The sequence below is a fragment of the Crinia signifera genome, chromosome 5, assembly GCF_055691185.1.
Source record: "Crinia signifera chromosome 5, ASM5569118v1, whole genome shotgun sequence".
NCBI lineage: Eukaryota > Metazoa > Chordata > Amphibia > Anura > Myobatrachidae > Crinia > Crinia signifera.
The window spans coordinates 11,048,399-11,070,838 of NC_139221.1; the positions used below are offsets into that span (position 1 = coordinate 11,048,399).

At 49.0% G+C, this 22,440-nt stretch overlaps 1 protein-coding gene across 1 annotated transcript in view; it reads left to right on the forward strand.

Moving 5' to 3' along the window:
• The window catches only part of WNT9A (Wnt family member 9A), a 102,161-nt gene that overhangs the window by 51,110 nt on the left and 28,611 nt on the right, over nucleotides 1-22,440 (forward strand). The window contains exon 2 of the mRNA XM_083186676.1: nucleotides 19,788-20,047. Within this exon, the coding sequence (XP_083042802.1) occupies nucleotides 19,788-20,047 (260 nt within the window). The remainder of the gene's footprint in view (nucleotides 1-19,787; nucleotides 20,048-22,440) is intronic.

The following is a 22,440-nucleotide window of genomic DNA, read 5'->3' on the forward strand; positions in this document are numbered from 1 at the left end:
GCCCTGGCGCTAGACATTTAATGCAGCACTAACTGCAGCGCGCCAGACTTTACGTTGGATGTCAGTGCCGATTTAAAACTTCAGCAACAACCTGGAGGTAGAAATGGGCATCGGTGTAGTCGCCATCGGTGGTTAACATTGATGGTGATCGTGCAAGTAGCAATCGATGGCAGCTAAAGGCCCATACACACTAGAAGATTTTCATTTCAAAAGACTTTGCCAAAATCTCTGAAAGATATATCTTTTACCAAAATGGTGCGTACACACTGAGCTAGTTTCCCCAAAGAGCAAGAGATTTTCAGGAGGCGAAAGTCTTTGCTGAACATCTTTCATATAAAAGGTGATTTACATAATGGGCGGGGTTTGAATTACAAGGATGGGAGCAGCTGCCATTTTATTCAGTGCATTCCTGTTATTGGTGCATGATTTAGAACTGATTGCTGGGCTGCATATACTGTATTCGGAGCCCAGGGTTCAGGTAAACTACACCTGCTCCAACCTGACCGGGCAAAATGCCACCCATGTGCATGGCAAAATTTAATTTGCAGCTGTGCAGGTAGGGAAAAATCCATTTAAAATATACATTGGGGGTGCAGTGGCGGCGGTAAAATATACATTGCTGGCCTGCAAAAAATGTAAGGCACGGCTTTGTGGGACAGGGGACTATGCACTCCATAATGCCCTTTACACATATACCACATACCGTAATGCCCATTACACATTATGACACACACCGTAATGCCCATTATGCATATGCCACACACCATAATGCCCATTACATATAATGCCACATAAGTGTCGTTTACCTACATGCTCATTGCTAGGGTTTTCATGCACGGTGCCAGGGGTAACATGCTATGTGCACTGCATCCTTACGCTCACCTTGCCCCGCTGTCTGTCCCTGCCTGCATCAGTAAAGGAGACCGCCGGGCAGAGCGGTGGGGAAATCCGACTGTCTCAGAGCAGGTCCATCTGTCCGCGACTCGCAGCCAATCAGGCGACGGTGGCTCGCTAGTTGCAAGCAGGCGTGTCACTCCAAATAGCCGCACAGCGGATGGTTGGACCTGCTCTGAGACAGCCGGGTTTACCACCACTCTGCCGGCTGTCTCCTTTAACGATGCAGGCAGGGACAGACAGTGGGGCAAAGTGAGCGGATGTTCCGCCTCCAAAATGGACTGACAGAACGCAGTTCTGCCTAGTTCTGGCTCAATTTTAACTCATATTGGGCAGTAATATATACATTGCTGGCATGTGCCAGCAATGTATATATTACTGGCTTACGATTGTCATTGGTGCCCAGTGGTGCCAGTAATATATAGATTGCTGGCATGTGCCAGCAATCTATATATTACTGGCTTACAATTGTCATTGGTGCCCAGTGGTGCCAGTAATATATAGATTGCTGGCATGTGCCAGCAATCTATATATTACTGGCTTACAATTGTCATTGGTGCCCAGTGGTGCCAGTAATATATAGATTGCTGGCATGTGCCAGCAATCTATATATATTACTGGCTTATAAATGTCATTGGTGCCCAGTGGTGCCTAACATATACATTGCTGGCACATGCCAGCAATGTATATATTATTGGCTTAAAAGAGAAAACATTGGTGGCCAGTGCTGCTCCGTGTGGAGCAGGATGCAGGGGGGTGGGGGGTGCATCAGCTGCATGCACCTGTGGGCGGCCGGGACCGGGCGGCAGAGCATCGACAGACCCGTGTGGACATAGCACGGGTGAACAGTGGAGTGGAGCGCGGCGGGGCGGACCAGCGCGGCAGCAGGCAGGGTGAGACAGGCGGGGGAGCAGGGCTCTTCACCAGCCAGCCGCCGCAGCAGCCAGCCGGACGAGTGAGCGGGGCAGCGAGGACAAGTCCAGGAGGGTGAGTATGACAGGCGAGGGGGCGAGGGGGCGGGGGGAGGGCGGCGGGGCGTACCGCCGGGCTGAAAGTGGTTAATCACTTTCAGCCCTGCAGCGTACACACACAGCGATGATGGATGGAAAACCATCCATCATCGCTGGATCTGCTGGTAAAACCAGCAGATGAAAGACCTTCCTAGCGGTGATGCGGGAGCGCGCATCATCGCTAGTCGGGGGTCGCTGTCCCATACACACTAATCGATTTTCAGCTGAAAATCGGTCAAAACGCCTGTTTTGACCGATTTTTAGGTGAAAATCGTCAAGTGTGTATGGGCCTTTACAATGCAATGGATGACCATCAATGGTTTTACCTATCGATGATCAGCCCTTTTCTTGGACTAACTGTCCCGTGAACCATGGGGGACCATGGGGGCGGGGCTTCATTGGTGTCAGGGCGGAGCTATTTGGCTATTCTGTGCCATCGATGTAAAGAAACCATCTGGTTCTCTGTTATCGATGGCAAAATTATTCCACATAAACTATAAATGATTATGAATCATCAATGGCTATCCCTACCTGCAGTTTGGATGGATGGTGAGAATCGGACAAGGGTTGCAAAGGTTTCACAGGGCAAACTTACCGCTGACGGGTAACACCTCGCTGTATGGGGCAGTGGGAGAAACCACACTGGATTTTTGTCCTAATCGAAATAAAAATGTGGTAATATCGCTCTCAAAAAGGGACAGTTTGGGATTATGGATGACTATTTCCACTTGGCGCGAAGTATTTGGGCAACACTGTTGGTGTAGTGCTTAGTATTACAGCATTCACATCTTCTTGCATTTGGTTCTCACCTGTCAGTGTGGAGTTTGTATGTACTCCCCTGGTGCTCATGTATACGCTCACTATCCAGAAATATACTGGTATGTTAATTGGAATCTGACCAATTATCCCCAGTGTGTGTGTCCATGTGTATTTAGATACCCCGGATCCAGAGGCTAGGACTAATGGGAATGGGCAGATCTCTGTAAAGCGCCGCGGTATATGTGTGCTCTATATAAATACCTTGTTAATAATGTAGGTAAGCGTTTGCTCTGTATCGCCTGATACACGAGCACTGTGCCAGCGTGAAGTCCAGTAAACGAGACAGAAGTGATGGTGATCTCTTAAGCAGATGTTCAGGATACACGACCGCAAAACAAACGCAATTTCCTAGGTTTTTCTCAGTGCATATTGGGATGAACTCTGTCACAGGCCCCGACATATATTCACATATCTATATGACTGTAACTGGAGTCTTTATAACTATTAACTATACAGATCCCAGAGCCATAACTATTGTAGGTTGGTGTGACAGGTGCAGATCTCATTTGTAACTTCAACCGCTTTATTCCCCAACATCACATCCCCCACCCCCATCCACCCTCACACCCCTAAACACATACGACTTTTTTTAAGACACACATTTCAAAATACTCAGTAAATAGCTTTGAGTAAGGTATCTGACTGCACAATGGAAGGTCATGGGTTTGAATCCTATGTGTGATGGTATTCTAAAAAAAGAATGTAACTAAATGACAAAGACCGTTCTGCAGCAGAATACAATGTAGTATCCTTTAGTTACAACCTCTAAAACTGGAGCCCACCCTGATCACTCCACCCGTAAAACTTTAATATCTGTTCCTACAGGCGATCTCACTTTGTTGAGGTCCCGGCACTGTGGACCCTAAAACCTTACTCAGCCCCAATGATGGTGCGGTACTTCTGAGTATCACAGAGCTGTGTAAGGAGCGAGTATTAAAGCGGTGACAGATGGTGAAGGGTGAATGATATGCAGCATCTGATATTCTGATTTACTCCTGGCTGCTGGGTGATTTACAGTCAGTCCCATGGTCTATGAGGTCTACATGATAAACGACCAGGCAAACACTGGCATTGTCCCTGGTAATTGAGCGTGACCAAAGGAGTATGACAGCTACTCGTCTCATGTCATCTTTATTGATAAAATAGACACGTTTCTGATGTGACCTACGTGTGTTGTTTGCATTCCAGCTGCGGAACAAAAGCAGGTATTCCCCGTGTTTGCTGAGCGCGCTCTCCCAGCGTTATCCTCCTGCCCCTAGGGCTGTAGTTACGCCGGTTCTCCTGTCTGTTCTGTCTACACTAATAAAGCGGTCTGGTGCGTTCTCTGAGAGGCCGCCCCAGGTGATCCTGATCGCTTACTGTCTGCGGCACAAGCTGATCTGGCTGACAGAGACTACCGTGTTAAAGGCTGGGTTCGAAAACGTAGTTAGTAGCTGTTGGCTGGAACTTCATCTCTCTCTCTGCTTTATCTTTCTCCAAGGGTTAGCACATTTGCCCCACAATCTTGGGTTTATCAAGTTTCCTCAGCCCTGTGCGTCAGGTTGCTTACATACGGTGGAATGTATTTACAGGAAAATGCCATAAAAATACTGGGTTTTACCATATTTCTGTATGTACTAAGCCCCAACCGTCAGGACTTTGGTGCGGAGTGTAACGCCACCAGAATATGGTGTTGCCCTCGATAACCTTATGGACTTATTTCAGCACTGGAACTGGAGTTGGATCTGATAAGATCCCTCCCAGCATCCTCTGCATCACGTGGCATATGCGTAGAGGGACTCCCAGATCTGAAACCTGGAAGTTCAGGGGCCATAAAGGGCAGGCCTTATCGGGAGATGTACTTACATATGCCATTGGTTATTGGTTTATTCCGATTCCTCGGTCCTGTGCCTCCGGTGGCTGACATGTAGTGCGTCTTAGTGAGCCGCCTGCTCCGGTCGCCGCTGGCTCGAAGCCACGAGAATAGTAATATTATTATAGCAGCAGATGGAAATGTTTTACTTCTGTCCAAAACAATTCTCTAAACTGAAGTGTATGCGTTGCACGGTCCCAGCGCCTCGCTGTAATCACTCTTAACAATACGCATACATTGTGTTTTCGGGACAATTTGTATTTCACGCCTTTCCCAAGAGTCTCCTGGGGGAGTCCTGATAGGATTGTGGGGATAATGGATTTGCAGGAATATTGCTATCATGATTCATTAGTCACATAAAACCAGTGACGCTACAGTCTGGCCCTGGCGGACATCATTTCCATTAGAATAAAATGACATTGATATAATTCCTGAACTTTAAAGGAAATATCCACTGGGCATTCCCATGGGCGAACCTCGGTCAAACCGCCGTCCGCCGCCGGACCTCCCACGCAACAAACGACCCAGCGAGTATGTAACTCGACAAAAAAAAAATGACATTCTGCTACAATGCGCCATTATAACTGGTGCAAAATATTAGAACCGGTGCAAGATATTATACCACTATTATGGGTATAGAAAATCGCTGTCTGCTCGCTGACACTTTATTTTTATGAGATGCATAACTAGGATGTCTGGTTATGTCAGGACTTGCTCCGACGTTACTGCTGCTTGTTGTGATTGCGCCCCAGGCGATGACAGACGACTTTACAGCAGAATAAGACCCTGTATCCCAGTGAAAGCCACAAGACCTCTTACACGCTAATCTCCCCATGCAACTTTGTGGCTTAAAATAGAAATGACTATAAAGCGCACCTGTCGGGTGCACGGGGCCGGTGCAGCCATTTTTGCGAAGTGAACCAATATCATGGCTAAACAGGAGTGATGGGATATCAGAGGGTGGCTATCTGTACCATGAGCTGGTACACTTGGGTCGTATATTTGTACGGGAATCTGCTCGTTGGCCTGATTCGGCAATGTAAGATAACGTATTCGCAGCTGCGATTTCATTCGCAGCGGATGTGAAAAAATTTGCGAATGGCGCAAACACCTTTATTTATATTGAGACACCAACCGAGAGCTACACAGAGCCAAGCAACGGTGTGCAAATTGGTGGTCGGTCGCATAATGACGCAAAAATTGAGACGCCAGCATCATGTCTTGTATTTACAGAAACGCAGCTGTAGGCTGAGAAGCGTCCCAAGAACAGTGGTGACACACGTATTTTTGCAGCCGCTGCCAGTTACCTCTCAGTCTGTAAATAACTTTGCAAATAAGTGCCTGATTCACGTCGACTCTCTAAGCTGCGTAAATCTGCTGCTTAGCGAGCAATTTAACGCCAAATCAGCCCTCTAAGCAACATCGGTTGCGCCGTCGCTCTGCAACTGAAGCCTGAGTAAGTCTAACCGTACTCAGACTGCCTGCCGCTTCCCGGCTTGCGGGGCCAAGGAAACCTCGAGGTGCAGTCCTGGACCTGGCCACTCCCAGAGAACAGAACCACTCACATTTCCGGAAACGCCGGCCACTCCCGTCGTACAGGACAGGCATATGCAGAATGGCATCTTCGAGGGAACTGCAGGTTGGATCGTTCAACCTGAATCAGTCCCATAGACAACCTTGTAACTTGCGTTAATGAAATTGTGCATGGGATACTGTTTATTGCGCAGTTGCGTATGATGCTTCTTTTTCTTTTCTTCTGCTGAATATTTACATGTTGTAAACTACTAAGGCCGCCATGGAACGTGCATGGAAACGACGCACATTTAGCTCTGTGATTCCGATGTATCAGATATGCTCTGCTCACACTCTGTCACTTGCTAGATTGGTAACGTGCGCTGCAGGTGTATTTCGATGACTTTTAGCGTTTTTATTGGATGCATCTTTCCGCAATATGGACCAGATTCACAGATGAACCCAAACCCAATCCCTGAACAGACGAGAGGCTTCTAATTGGGTGTCCCTCCCAGTCTGCTGGAAATATGTGCAAATCTCCCGCTATCAGCTGCACCCCATGACCCAGGTGGCCGATGCGCAATTATGCACCGAACTGCATCATCATAGCCATGCTGCCTACTGTACCGAACGACTGTATACCCTGCAGTGTGGGCCATTAATGCATGCAGGAGGCAACTGGATGGAGAAATGTAAATTTACGCCTGTCGGAATGGCAAGGGGGCAAAAAAGTCTGTCAGTTTCCGGACAAGTCTTGGCTTTGATTGGTTAAAACAGTTTTGGAGGTCGCTGCCGGGTGTCGTGTGTAAATAATATTTTCACGAACGCACCAACCAGCAAAATGCTTAACATTTCCACAGATTCTCCATTGTTTTGCCCAATCTCCCTTTTTGTGTGTCAGAACTGTTTTCCAGGGCTCACTAAAACGCTGCACATATTTTGCAGAATCTGCTTATGTTCTAAAACCACACGTGTCCGCAGTTAAACACTGCATGCCTCCTTTGTATACACCATGCCAACAGACCCTCCCTGGGTGTGGTCTCCCACATCTGTCTCGGGTTTCTGTAAGAATTATTTCATGATATCAGCCTATTCTTAGACAGGAACTGCGTATCCCGGTGGGGCCGGTCTGACCACACGTCCGAAATCCAGTGCACTTAACCTCTTAGGGAGATGTTCCCCCTGTATCTCTGACGATGGTCCGTGCCGAATCTTGTTATATCTAGCCCTTGTCCTCACGTAGCACGTAAGGGGGACATGCCAGGTTCTTCCGTTAGAAACCCCCCCAGCGTTACTATCGCCTCCAGCTGCGGATGTCACATCCCATCAGAATACCAATCCTGAATGTCTGTACAGTGGGTCGTTCCCCTCACACCGGGGTTGTTGCTCACACAGCTGATCGCACGGCTGCGATTTTACAGGCTAAACGATCGATAGACTGCACATGTGTGCAGCCCGTAGTACGCAAGCGCAAGGCCATCTTGTACGCAAGTTGTTTGACAGAAAGCCGGTATTTGGGGGTGGTAACTGGACGTTTTCTGGGAGTGTCCGGGTGTTTGAGGTTAAGTCATCTGATGATTACCAATTAGCAGCAAATAGTTCATCCGTGCTGAGCAATTTGCATCCTTCCAATAGGCGGGGAAAAATTAGCAGCCCTGCGATCAGGTTTAAAAGGGGCCCCAAGTACCAACCAATCAGCCTCCCCGCTGCCTATTTCTAAATCCTCCACAATAGTGGCTAAACCCAACCGCGACTTCCCCAGCCACACGCTAGCGCAGCCTGCATACTCACCAGTTGGGATGCTAGCTGTCGGAATTCCTCCGTCGGCAGTTCTCGCGCCGGTCTTCTGAAGGCAGCCAGGTTGCTGGTGTCGGTATACTGGCGGTAGCCCTGGAGCCGAGATTCTGTGTATTCACTGGACGAGTTTTATTAAGGAGGTAACAATCATGTCCTGTCCGTCATACACAAGGTCACTAGAGATATCGCTTGGTCTGATCTGCAGCACATCAATCCTAGCGACCGCCGGAGCGTGCAATCACCCGTACGCACAGAGCGATGTAGGCGGTGTGTCCTTACATCGCTCCAGCATGCATCCGGCTTATCTCTCTCTGCTTTACCACTCTTCACAGCTTAGTACATCTACCCCAGAGTGAGATATACAAGAGGACAACAAGGGGCAGATTTTTGTTAGTTTAGTAATTGCTCGGTAGCGTTTTCCTTAATTTAGGACACAGAGATGGTGAATGCTGTATAGTTCTAATGAAGATGGGATGTTGCCCACAGCAACCAATCAGATTCTGGGCCAGATGTACTAAGCGTGAAAGTGATAAAATGGAGAGTGATAAACCGCCAGTCAGTCAGCTCCTAACTAGCATGTCACAGGCTGTGTTTAAAAAATGACAGGTAGGAACTGATTGGCTGCTTGCTTATCACTCTCCATTTTATCACTTTTGAAGGCTTAGTACATCTCACCCTTTATCTCTTATCTTCTAGAAGGGGGCTAAATAAATAAAAAAATAGATTCTGATTGGTTGCTATGGGCAATGACTGCACAAACAAGTCTAAAGGTGGCCATACACACGCAGATTTATCTTCAGATCTGGTTGGTTGGAACAAAAACATGGTTATGGATGAGAGCAAATGACAGTTGAACATTTGCTTGGAAATGCTGGAAAACTGACAAACTGTCACTTATCCATAACCATGTTTTTGTTCCAACCAGCCAGATCTGAAGATAAATCTTACTAGTGTATGGGCACCTTTAGACAACAGTGGCCAGCTGGGCTACCGGTGCGTTCACAAGCGTAGCGTTGCCAGTCTCCAGTCCTGGCATCCTTAGGGCAGACAGTGGGTGTAATCGTACATTACAGCTCCGGGAACTGGTATCGCATTGGCAGAAAACAGAGAACTCTCTGAAGCGTACGGGGAATTGTAACCCCCCCACTATAGCAATCCTGGGCTTTCTCAATCATGTATCAGCGACTACTATAGCAGTATTGTAAGAACTGGCTGAAGCTGCACAAATGAATGTTAACACAAGAAATTGCCTGGCTCTCAAACCCCAGTAACAGACGGGGAATTACCAGCAATGACGGGAGTTCTGACTCGTCAGAATGTTAATGGGGCTCAGAACGGAATTTTCTTCCCCCAAGTATTTTCAATGTGTCTGTTATTCCCAATGATACGATAAGATGCCGGTCTCCATTGCATTGTCTCGAGATATGACTTTTCCTAATGATATACGTGCGAGGCGTCCGATTTACAAGAGAGTATGTTACAGGTTGCTAATGGCACCCAGCCGTCATGTTTCTTCCCCTCTGTCCAAGTCAGACTTTGAGATAATGAAGACAGCTTAGAGTTCACAGGCCTCACTGCACAAATTACTCTGAAATCCCCTACGGCATGTGGGTATCACATAGTGTACGCACAAAGGCACTGCTGCAAGCGGGAGGGCAGGTATCAGAACTCTAGAGGCAAATGAACTAATGGTACCCCTGCTGTACACCACATTCTATTGCTCCAGGACGGCAACTGGGTGGATTACCTTAATTGAACACAAACATCTGCCGTGTTCTGGGAGTGTTCCTGGCGCATGGTTGAGAGGCCATGTTCAGAAGGGGAGTGTTAATGTTAAACATGATGGTGGTATGTCTAGATACACTGGTGGTGCTGCTGCATACAGGGACACAGGAAACGGGCAATAGGAATACAGCATTCGCTAAGGGCCTGGTCGTGCAGCTACTGGATTAAGGTGGGAATAATGAAACCTCCGCCCATTCCCATCTGATCTCCTTTCCACTACTGTATATCCCTGCCACTTCCACACAGGTGATTAAACCGCCATCAGTAGGTGAAGGCTCTGGTCATCCAGGTGACAAGAGTCTTCTCCCCCACTTTATATTCACCTTAACCCTAATTCTCCGATCTGCACAGAATTATTTATTACGTTTCTTATAGAGAGCAGCAGGTTCCGTTGCGCTTTACAATAAGAAATAGGGATAAAACAAACTGGGTAATGACAGAAAGTGAAATGGTAGGAGGGCCCTGCTCACAATCTATAGGGTGCTGACATTTCACGTGTCAACATGTTAACATTCTGCGAATGCCGACATTGCAAGTATCGGCGTTATGAATGCAGCCCCATCTTTCCGTCAGATGTTTTCCATCGGTCTCCGCTGTAGGAATGTTCTCAGGAATCTGATTACTTCTTCCCCGATCTCTCCGTAGTCACATTTATATGTTCTGTGTTATTGGCAGGTGCAGCAGGAGGTGTCTCTGTAACGTGGGATGCAAGTACGCTTATAGAGAGGTGGTACGGCAAAGGGAAGGGTGCGTGCCAGCGTTTGCCTGGTACAGTAAGGGCGGCACTTTAAGCTGCTGCTTGATACCACCTGTTCCTCTAGCACTGGGTATAATGCTGGGACGCTGGGAATACCATACACCATTGCTGAGTCAGGGGTCCAGATTATGGCTGAGACCCTGTCCAGGTAGATGGTGGCATAGCTAAAAGTTTTGTGTCCCTTCAAAAAAAAACTTTCTGGTCCATAACAGTAATTTGATTTTTTTTTTGTTTACCTACGTGCTCGTTGCCAGAGGTTACGTGCTTGTTGCCAGGCATTTCATGCTTGTTGCCTGGAGTTTTATGCTCATTGCCAGGGATTTATTGCTTATTGCCAGGGATTTATTGTTTGTTGCCAGGGGGTTACATGCTCATTGTCAGGGTTTACATATGCATGTGGTCATTGGTTACATATGCTTGTTGCCAGAGGTTAGTATGCTCGTTGCCAGGGAATTACATATGCTCATTGCCAGGTGTTACATATGCACATTGCCAGGTGTTACATATGCTCATTGCCAGGGGTTACATATGCTCGTTGCCAGGGAAATACATATGCTCATTGCCAGAGATTACATGTGCATGTTGCCAGGGGGTTACATGCAGGGGTTACATATGCATGTTGTCATTGGTTACATATGCTTGTTGCCAGAGGTTAGTACGCTCGTTGCGAGGGAATTACATATGCTTGTTGCCAGGGGTTACATATGATCGTTGCAAGGGGTTACATATGCTTGTTGCCAAAGGTTATTATGCTCGTTGCCAAAGAATTAGATATGCTCATTGCCAGGTGTAACATATTCTCGTTGCCAGGGGTTACATATGCTCATTGCCAGGGGTTACATATGCTCGTTGCCAGGGAATTGCATATGCTCGTTGCCAGGCGTTACATATGCTAGTTGCCAGTGAATTACATATGCTTATTGCGAGAGGTTACATATGCACGTTGCCAGGGGGTTACATGCTCATTGCCAGGAGTTACATAAGCATGTTGCCCGGGGTTACATGCTCATTGTCAGAGTTTACATATGTACATTGCCAGGTGAGTTACTGCTCAGAGCACACCAGAGCTCCCGAAATCTGCATTTCCAGGTAATGCTATTTACTCTGTCTTCCCCCAGTAGGATCTCTAGCATCTGTCTTCTAGAAGGCAGCGGCCATTTTTGGAAAGCCGTTTTTGCAGATTCCTTGCCATTCCATGCTAGACAAGAGAAGGGACCGCAGGTTAAGGGCTCACACATTAGCACGGAAATCCATGATAAACGTTTTTTGGTGTTCTGCGGGCCTCGTTCAATCAGACCCATATAGTGTAAACTCCGCTGCAATAGTGGAGTGACTGAAATAATCTCCGTAGAGTGCCGCAGATTATGTGGGCGCCATATATAATATGATTTTGATGCCACATAAATGACTGCGTATGGTCTGTAGGTGCAAATCCCGGTGTTACTGAACTCTTGACCCGGAGAACGTACCTACAGCAGCCGGACAGCAGAGTGCCCCCCCCCCCCCCCGGTGAAGGAGATGGCTGGCAGCGCTCGCTCAGTCATGTAAGGATTAAGGCAGATTTGTTAGAAAAAGGCTCATTTTAAACAGAGAGCGGCAGCGGGAGCCAAGTTTGGAGCCTGAGGAATGTAATATTTCAGCAGACCTGTCATGGTGGAACTGTGGAATTTTACATCACTCACCTCTGCTGTGTTCTCCCCTCGCACTGCGGCAATAATAGAGAGATGGACACGGCTTTCCACGTAGGCGCCCCACACCTCCCTCATCCAAGGTTTAGTCTCAACTCCTGGCCAACGGGCAGCTTCCAGCAGCAACATGTTCTACTCCGCTTCATCAGCCATTCCTCTGGTCTCAGTTACATAGAGTGGCAGCACAGAGTATTTCAGGAGATGAGTGATGTGTCAGTGAGGACAGGGCTGCATGTGACAGGGGCAGTGACATGATGTGAGGAGGGGAATGAAGGCAGCAGGAAGCCACAGGATGAGAGTTATATAGTGGGTGGAGCAGGATCCCAGCAGCACAGAGTATATCAGGAGATGAGTGATGTATCAGTGAGGACAGGGCTGCATGTGACAGGGGCAGTGACATGATGTGAGGAGGGGAATGGAGGCAGCAGGAAGCCACAGACTGAGTTATATAGTGGGAGGAGCAGAGTCCCCAGCAGCAGAGAGTATATCAGGAGATGAGTGATGTGTCAGTGAGGACAGGGCTGCATGTGACAGGGGCACTGACATGATGTGAGGAGGGGAATGGAGGCAGCAGGAAGCCACAGACTGAGAGTTATATAGTGGGAGGAGCAGGGTCCCCAGCAGCACAGAGTATATCAGGAGATGAGTGATGTGTCAGTGAGGACAGGGCTGCATGTGACAGGGGCACTGATATGATGTGAGGTGGGGAATGGAGGCAGCAGGAAGCCACAGACTGAGCGTTATATAGTGGGAGGAGCAGAGTCCCCAGCAGCACAGAGTATATCAGGAGATGGGTGATGTGCCAGCGAGGACAGGGCTGCATGTGACAGGGGCAGTGACATGATGTGAGGAGGGGAATGGAGGCAGCAGGAAGCCACAGACTGAGCGTTATATAGTGGGAGGAGCAGAGTCCCCAGCAGCACAGAGTATATCAGGAGATGGGTGCATTGTCAGCGAGGACAGGGCTGCATGTGACAGGGACAGTGACATGGTGTGAGGAGGGGAATGGAGGCAGCAGGAAGCCACAGAATGAGAGTTATATAGTGGGAGGAACAGGGTGTCCCAGCAGCACAGAGTATATCAGGAGATGGGTGCATTGTCAGTGAGGACAGGGCTGCATGTGACAGATTGAGTGTCCTAGCTGACAGCTAAATTGCAGTATGAGAATAAAGCTGCCCAGCATGTGTGGGCTACATGCAGAAGGAGCCAGTAACTGAGCACCTGGGAAACACCATGCTGCACTGCAGGGGGCATGTGTAACAGGTGCAGAGATTTAGGTGTGGGAGGGGCATATCCTAGGTCAGATCACCATTGCAGTGCGATAAGAATTATTTACAGTTTCTTATATATTTTGTTGTGCTCTACATTTGGAAATAACAGTGATAAAACAAACTGGGTAATAACAGACCGACATGAAGGGAGGAGGGCCCTGCTGACAAGCTTACAATGAATGTAGCCCCTTGCAATGGAGCATGGATTCATCTAGATCAGGCATGTCCAACGTTGGCCCTCCAGATGTTGTGAAACTACACATCCCAGCATGCTTTGCAATAGTTATAGCATTCTCTAATAGCAAAACTGTGGCAATGCATGCTGGGATGTGTAGTTTCACAACATCTGGAGGGCCAACGTTGGACATGCCTGATCTAGATACAAAGGGGGAAATTTACTAAAGGAAATTTGTAAAAAATAGGTGTATTTGTATTTAGAAATACACTTATTTTTGACATTTACTATCCCGAAAATACGGCAATTTGTATTCGTATTGATAGCACATCAATACGACTACGAATTGCGGTATTTTCGGGATAGTTTCCTCTTCTTGGGTCTGTACTGAGATTCTTTATAATAATTAGGTTCACCTGCAGCGCCCCCTACCGGACACTCCACAGACAGCAACTGAGGAATCCAGTACAATTGTGCGTCACCCAGAGAAAGGTTCCTATTTATCATGGTACTAAGGGGATTTTATAATTACTATAATTATCTTATACAGGGACTATACTAACTATACTATACTAACCATGGGTGGTGCATTCTGCCAAACATCATCTACATACTAATAACATACATACTAACATGCGTGATTAGTATCGCACAGGACGGCTCTTCCGAAAAAAACTTTCCTTTGCAAAGGCGGGGCTTCCGGGTTCCCGGTTCATCTGTGCATGTGCAAAAGGACACCATAGCTGCAGTAGGTGCTGGAAAGGATCTGATTAGATCCCTTTCAGGAAGAAAGTACACAGAAGCCTATAGGGTGATGCAACAAAGGACTTAATGCGTACTGAAAATACAGACGATGTCCGAAAAGGGGGGTTTGGCCTCTGGCAATCTCTGACAGGAAAACATTTTTCTTTTCCTGTCAAAACTGTTAGTCTCATGTGGGCCTATTATTAGTAGGGGGCCTGGAGCTGCAGCTCCATCTGCCTCATTGTTAATCTGGCCCTGCTCCAACATGATCCGTTCCCAGGGGGGAAAAAAAGGCTCTGCTACAGGACTTTCATGCCAAAGGCGGATCCAGTGGTGGGGCTGCAGCACAGTCCAAAATGCAAATGGGAAAGTCACACCAAGTCACCAACTGCCACCCCGAATGCTTCCAAACATTGCGTTTCATATACACCCATACCTCCCAACTGTCACGATTTTAGAGGGACAGTCCCGATTTTCGGGTCCTGTCCCGCTGTCCCACCCGCGGCAGGCATTGTCCCGCTGCGGGGGGTGACAGTTGGGAGACCCCCAATCTAGTAGAATAGACGCTGTGCGCATGCGCACAGCGTCTATTCTTGTATGAAAATGAGGTCGCGGCTAATTAGCATAAGCCGCGCCCTCATTTGCATACGCCCCGCCCCCTTTTCGGGCGCTCGCGCGGCTTCGCCGCGCGGGTGTCCCTATTTCATACAGACAGAAGTTGGGAGGTATGTCAGGCTTGCCTACCCTCCCGGAATGGCCGGGAGCCTCCCGGAAATCGGGTCCTTCTCCCGGCCCCCCGGGAAGGTGGGCAAGTCTCCCGCATTCTGGGATTTGCCCCGCTCCATCCTTGCCCGCTGGTTAAAATTACATGAAATCGCGGGTCCGCGGGGAGGGGGCGGGGCTTAAATGACGCGATCGCGGCATTTCGCGTCATTTCGCGGCATTTAAGCCACGCCCCCTCCCTCACGGCCCGCGAATCACGGAGGTTTCCGTCATGGGGGGCGGGGCCAAGTGATGTCAGCCTTGCTACCGCCCCCCTGATGTGTTGCCTCTCCGGGCTTCTCCCGGAAAGGTGAAGATAAAAGTAGGCAAGTATGAGGTATGTACACCGTATACACATATTGTAGACTGAATGTAGTTTTATACAGTGTTTGTAGTTATTGCCGCTCTAAGAATACACAGTAACTCACCTCTCGCCCGCTATTACGTAAGCCCCTATAACGCAGGGTTGCCGACTTTTATATTCTCCTCTTCGGGAGAAGCCCGGAGAGGAGACTTTCAGCAGCCGTTCGGGGGCGGGGCTTGGACGTGACATCATTAAGCCCCGCCCCATGATGCAAAATAGCCAAATTCACGGATCTCCGTGGAGGGGGCGTGGCTAAAATGATGCAATTGTGCCGTTTTAGCTCCGCCCCCTCCTCTGAGACCCGCGGATTTCGGCATTTAAATGCCAAGGTAGGGATGAGATGGCCGCGATCGAAGGGGCCGGGAGGGGGACCCGATTTTCGGGAGACTCCCGGACATTCTGGGAGGGTAGGCAACCCTGCTATAACGAGTGGCGCCTCTTACCATTATAAAGGAGGGGGGCTGCCGCAATGCGCCCCTCCCCTCCACTGTCGCCGTCCCCGGAAGTCAGCGCAGGGGCGCACCCCTGTCCCTGCACGGGGCCAGCACATGTGCAGTACCTTCATACATACTGTGCATGCGCTGGCCCAAGCCTCTGTGGGCTGCCTTGCAGCAGCCCCCGGAGTCTTGATCAGGTTCTGGCGCAGTATAGTCCGCGATACTGCACATGCGCAGAACCCGTTTTGGGGGCTGCCGCGCATTTGTGCAGAGAGAGGCATCCCAGAGTGAGGGACCACCTCCCGATGGGATGCCTTGAGTGACTGGCAGGTCAGACTTCCAATAGGAAGTCACTACCAGTCACATTGAAGCCAGAGCTGTCTCACAGACTGCATCTGGCTTCACTTTAGGCACAGAGAGTGGCGGATTTTACCTGGGGGGGATGCAGCCCTGCAGCCCATAGGTAAAAACCGCCATTGCCTATAACGCATTATTATAATCGCATCACACCTGGAGAGACGGGTGAGAGTTTTTAGCAGTCACATTTGCAGGACATTTCCATTCGATATCTAAATGAAGTTAACTTTAAAATATTTATGATTCGAATATTGGGGGAGGTTCAGAATTGATTGGTCAGGTCTGAATTCGGTACCCCGGCCCGAGATAAGGATGGTTCTCACAGGATTTATCAGACATGTGACTTATATCTGGACGTATATGAAAGCGCAGAACTTCTCTACACCTTCATCTCTCACATCAGGGGCTGAGCAGGGAGACATTTTTTGGGGAAACGATTCTCCCATGCACCTAATACCCTGCTAACAGCTGATAAGAGGGAATACTTTGATTTAAAGCGTCGTGACAGAAGGACGCAAAGTTTACCAGCAGCAATTACGGGCTTAGTTCCAGGAGATTCATTATGATCCGAGATTCCTCCCCGAAATGTTGACAAATCTTCTGCGCTGCGATATCTTTCATTGTAATCATTATGTGTCTCTTTTATGTCCTATTTCTTCTATCTGGCGCGCTTGATTAGTAAGCTCTGATACCGCTCGCCAAGATGGTTGAACGGGTGCCAGTTCCAGAAATGCCCCTATTGTCAGCGTGCCAGGCAAACAGAGGGGCTGTGTGCGGACCCAGCGAGTCTCTTGTACAGATTCATTAAGAATGGGAGCAATATTACACCGGCCGAGCCGCGGTGGAGTCAGCGAGGCGACCTCCGCTCAGTCAGGGGTGGAGGCTTGTTCGGCTGTCCCCTCCGCCGGCTATTCAGCGGCTTGCGGTATAATATGACCGCAGACAAATTTTATAATCATAAAATTGTTCCCTTAATTAGCAGCGTGACAATGTGATAGTTTGTGGTTCCCTGCTTATAGAACCTGGTGGGGTTTTTATCATACGATACTTGATAATTAAACGCACTGAACTGTGTCCTCGTGTTTGGAATAAAAACATGCAAGTTCTCCAAGGTATAATCTCCTGTTCCAGGTGCTCCGGTCTTCAGCGTCCGTGTCTGCTGCCTCCCCATACATGCGTTATTTTATTATTTGTTGTGAAGCCCGCACCCTGGCCCTTATTCTAATCGGCTCGGTACGGCCCGCGTGCGGCCGTACCGCCGATGTTTTCTCTCTGCACATGCGCAGAGGTCACTCTGCGCATGTGCAGGGGAATTCTCCGTGTTAAAAATTTAGACGCCGCAAAGGGGGCGTATAGGGGCGTGAGGGGCTTCATCCCCTCATTTCCCTATGTGTACGCCCCGCGTTTCATGGGCGTTCCCATGCAAACGCGGGGCGTACGCATGGTAATGAGGGCATGACGCCACTCATGGGGGCGGAAAGCTGACGTCGCCGGATGTCAGCTTTCAGCCCCCATACAAGCTACCACACGGACGATTGTCCGTGTGGTCTCAGCTTGCGGGAGCTGCCGCGGCGTGCGGTCCTGCCTTCGATGGTCGTCGACCATCGAATGCAGGGGGCAGCTCCCAGCATGGTGGAGGCGTACGCCTCCACCATTTTCGTGCGGTTCGCCAGCCGTCCGTGTACGGACGGCCGTGGCGAACCGTATGGTGGGCGGGGATTCGTCTGGTGCGGTCGGAGCCGCATATGCGGCTCGACCGCACCAACCAGAATAAGGGCCTCTGTCCCAGTTAGCTGGTGATGGTACGCCTATTAATGAGAGAACTGCTTGGTACACAGTGGCTGCTACATTGGTCATTTAACTGAACAGATAATATATTGCTTATCTATTGGCCAGTGTGTGCCAGCGACAGGTCTGCGAATGGCATCGTTCACAGCATATTGCGTCAGCTGTTGGGCATCAAGTATGGTGTAATGGTTACATTACTGCCTCACAGCGCTGAGGTCATGGGTTCTATTCCCACCATGTGTTATATATACGGGGCAGTACGGATGGTGTAATCAAATGGTTAGCATTACTGCCTCACAGTGCTGAGGTCATGGGTTCCATTCCCACCGTGGCCCCAACTGTGCAGAGTTTGTATACTCTCCCTGTACTTGTGTGGGATTCCTCCGGGTACTCCGGGTTCCTCCCACAATCTCAAAAATATACTGTTTGGTTAATTGGCTCCCAACAAAATTAACCCTGTAGTGAATGTGTGTGCGTTTACATGTGGTAGGGAATATAGATTGTAAGCTCCACTGGGGCAGGGAGTGTTCAAATATTATCTGTACAGCTCTATGGAATATGTGTATGTGTATATATATATAACTAAAGGTTTAATGTTTCATCGTGCTTTGTACAAGCGAACCACCGACCGTCTGTACATCAGTTACACAAGCCGATGGCGATAGACTGTGCAATTGGTCAGGCACCTTGAAATGCACTCGCCCAATTGCAGTGTAATAATGGAATTACTTTTTTGGTACTTGTTTCCTATCTGGGCGCCCGCTAAGTTAATTGCGCACCATGCTATTCTCCGTAGAGAAATCTGATCGCATCGCATCGTACACATACACGATATTGAACGATGCGATGCGATGCGATGCGATTCGATTTCCCATAGGAAACAATGTTAAATGGCTCAATTTAGCCAAATTATCATAGGAACAATAGTAAATGGGCCAAAAACACCCCTGAACATTGAAATGTCCCCCCAAAAGTAGTTGACGCCACCCCGCCATCAACGTGAACCCGAAGCGTGGCGAGCGCAGCGAGCCCGCGAGGGGCGGCGGTACGCGTCCTCCGACCTTTTCATGCCCTACTATCCACTAGGGCGTGGAGTGAGAATAGAATAGTGTGGCGAGCGCAGCGAGCCACCGAGCCCGAAGCGTGGCGAGGGGACGCGGATACCTTCACAGGTAAACGCGTCCCTTCGCGGGCTTCCCAGGTGTCCGCGTCGCCATGGACACCTGGGAAGCCTGCGAGGGGACGCGTATAACTGTGAAGGTATCCGCGTCCCCTCGCGGGGCTCGCTGCGCTCGCCACGCTTCGGGCTCGGTGGCTCGCTGCGCTCGCCACACTATTTTATTCTCACTCCACGCCCTAGTGGATAGTAGGGCATGAAAAGGTCGGAGGACGGTACCGCCGCCCCTCGCGGGCTCGCTGCGCTCGCCACGCTTCGGGTTCACGTTGATGGCGGGGTGGCGTCAACTACTTTTGGGGGGACATTTCAATGTTATGGGGTGTTTTTGGCCCATTTACTATTGTTCCTATGATAATTTGGCTAAATTGAGCCATTTAACATTGTTTCCTATGGGAAATCGAATCGCATCGCATCGCATCGTTCAATATCGTGTATGTGTACGATGCGATGCGATCAGATTTCATTACGGTGCCGTACGTAGAAAACCTGGGCGCCCAGATAGGAAACAAGTACCACTTTTTTTAATTGAAAGTGACAAAACATCGCCCAGAGTTGGGCGTCCATGTATCCCACTAACCTCCGCTTTGTCTCTTTTCAGGCTGACCGGGAACGAACCTTTGACAATACTCCCTCTGACCTCAGAAACGGAGGGAGCTGCAGAGAAGGCCCATTACAAAATCTGTGACCGACTAAAGCTTGAGAAGAAGCAACGTAGGATGTGTCGACGAGACCCCGGGGTGGCGGAGACCCTCATGGAAGCCATTAGCATGAGCGCCCAGGAGTGCGAGTACCAATTCCACTTTGAGCGTTGGAACTGTACGCTAGAAGGACGATATCGAGCCAGTTTACTTAAACAAGGTACGCGGGCAAGTTGCTGAATGTCGTGCAGATGGGGCAGGTCCATTGTGTCGCCCCTGATCTGCGTTGGTGCGTCGGTTATCGCCATGGTAACCCTGCCCACTCCATTGTGTTACCGTGAGTTGAGAAGGGGCAGTCGATATCCTGATTATAAGGCATTTACATATCACAATAATTATACTGGGTGCTGCCAAACCCTTGTAGACACATGAAAAGGATGACATGAGTTTTTCACATTTTTTTTCAAAATTTGTAACAAATTTTAAATACTTTTAGTTTCACGTGGACTTTGCTTGGGAATGGTAAAGTGCCCCAAATGGAACGGTAGCAGAGCGAGGCACCACGTGGGGGTACATGGTACACTATCTGGGGGTCCATGTTAATACAGCTGTCGATATTGACAACAATTTAAAAAAAAAAACTTACGTCAACCTTTTTTCATGTCGACCTTTTGTCAGGGTCGACCCTTTGTCAGTGTTGACCTTTTTCATGTCGACCTTTTGCATGTCGACCTATTGACTGTTGCCGAGCAGCTGGAGCCGGCAGCGCTGAAGCTGAGTCCAGCCATTAGCTAAGCAGCGACAATCCCGAGAATTTTCCGGGCTTGCCAGTCTGGGCACAGCAGCATAGCCCGGAAAGTTCTCGGGATTACCACTGAAGGGGTTAATGGCCCCTCATGCGATACTGGCCCCCATGTGTTACTGGCCCCTCATGCATTACTGGTCCCTCATGCGTTTCTGGCCCCCGTGCGTTACTGACCCTGTGCGTTACTGGTCCCCGTGCGTTACTGACCCTGTGCATTACTGGTCCTCCCCGTGCGTTACCGATTCTCTGTGCGTTCCGTGTACCGCCCCTGTTAATCACCAATGTTTCTGCTTTATCTAAGTGTAATAAGGCATCAGCCAAGTTTGAAGTCTGGCGTTTTCATCAGTGTACAGTATTTAGCTTTGAGCTCATTTTGGCATTAGGCGAATAATTCAGTAATTACAACGATGAACTGAAATTTCCCAACTCCCAAACTCCCAGACTTTCGGGGAAGGGGGGCCGGCTCCCCCCTCCTCACCTTACTCCCACTTAACACTTGGAGACGCGAAGACGCAGTTGGACAGAGCACACTGTCATTATAGAACTGCATTACTTCTAGAGGAGTCATTAGTCCGTACGGCTGTGATAAGTGCAGTCACAGACCTCCAGCTGCATCGTCCCAGGAGCTTACACTCTAGCCGCAGGCCGCAATGGATTTGGGAAGGTCTACGCTCTGTGTGTATTGTATACTGACTGACAGAGGTATACGGGCCATGTAACGACAGTGGTTTGCAGATTGGAGCTGTAGGTTATGGCGCTGGTGGGTGCAGTTGAATATGTCTGGAGATACATAATTGGTGGCTCAAGAGTGACCTATTTGATCGAAGTTTAACGGTGATTGAGTGTCGTTTGTTGTACCGTTATCACCAGAGGAAAACTGATCCAGGATGTGGCTAATTGACGAATGTGCACAGAAGAACCTCTCCATAACATTTCCCTAGCAGCCCAGCCTGGTGCGCTGGTACACCAGGGGGAGGGGCTGAAACTAGTATTTGCATATAATTATTTATTATTATTATCCTTTATTTATATGGTGCCACAAGGGATCTGCAGCGCCCAATTACAGATTACATAAATTAATAAGCAAAACAATAGCAATAGAGGACAATTACAGGGCACATAACCGTGACTCCACCAGACGTCAGAGCGTGCACATCAGCACCCACCTCTATGTCTCAGTGGTGCAGCGTGGGTAATTTGGGACGGTATTCCTATGTCTGAGGTGCAGGGATTCCACTTCATTTCTTTAATCCCTCTTTCGGGAAATGTGACCGTAATAGGTTAATTCCCGTGAAATTCTCTGGCAGGCTGTTCCCTGGGGTTCTCCATTCCAGCACCAGAGGCCCCGCAGACAGTACCCTGCAAATGTGGCCTAGGATTCAGGGACTCACCTTCCTATATATGACCTCATTTATATTAGGATGGGGAGCGCAAGAAAGTCTAGAACAATATCGTATCCTACCCAAAAAGCCAATCCGCTTCTGTTACTGTGTTTGGAAAAAAATGATGATTGGGAGCTGGTTGGCTGGTACTTTCGCACTCTCCACTTTTATCTCTCTCCAGGATTTGATACATCGCTCCCATAATGTACTGGTGCCAATTTGCCGCCTCTCTCCCTCGCTGCGTATTATGTGGAACAGGGCACACGGGACGGACGGGGCAGCTGTGATTTGATGACTTATTAGCCTGGGGAGTAGCTGCAGCTTATGGAGAACATCTGCAGAATGTGTGTCAGGCCGCGGTATGTGCCGGCCCCATGTCGCAAACATTTAACTCCTAGTGATCAACGCGGTGTAACGCTCTTACAC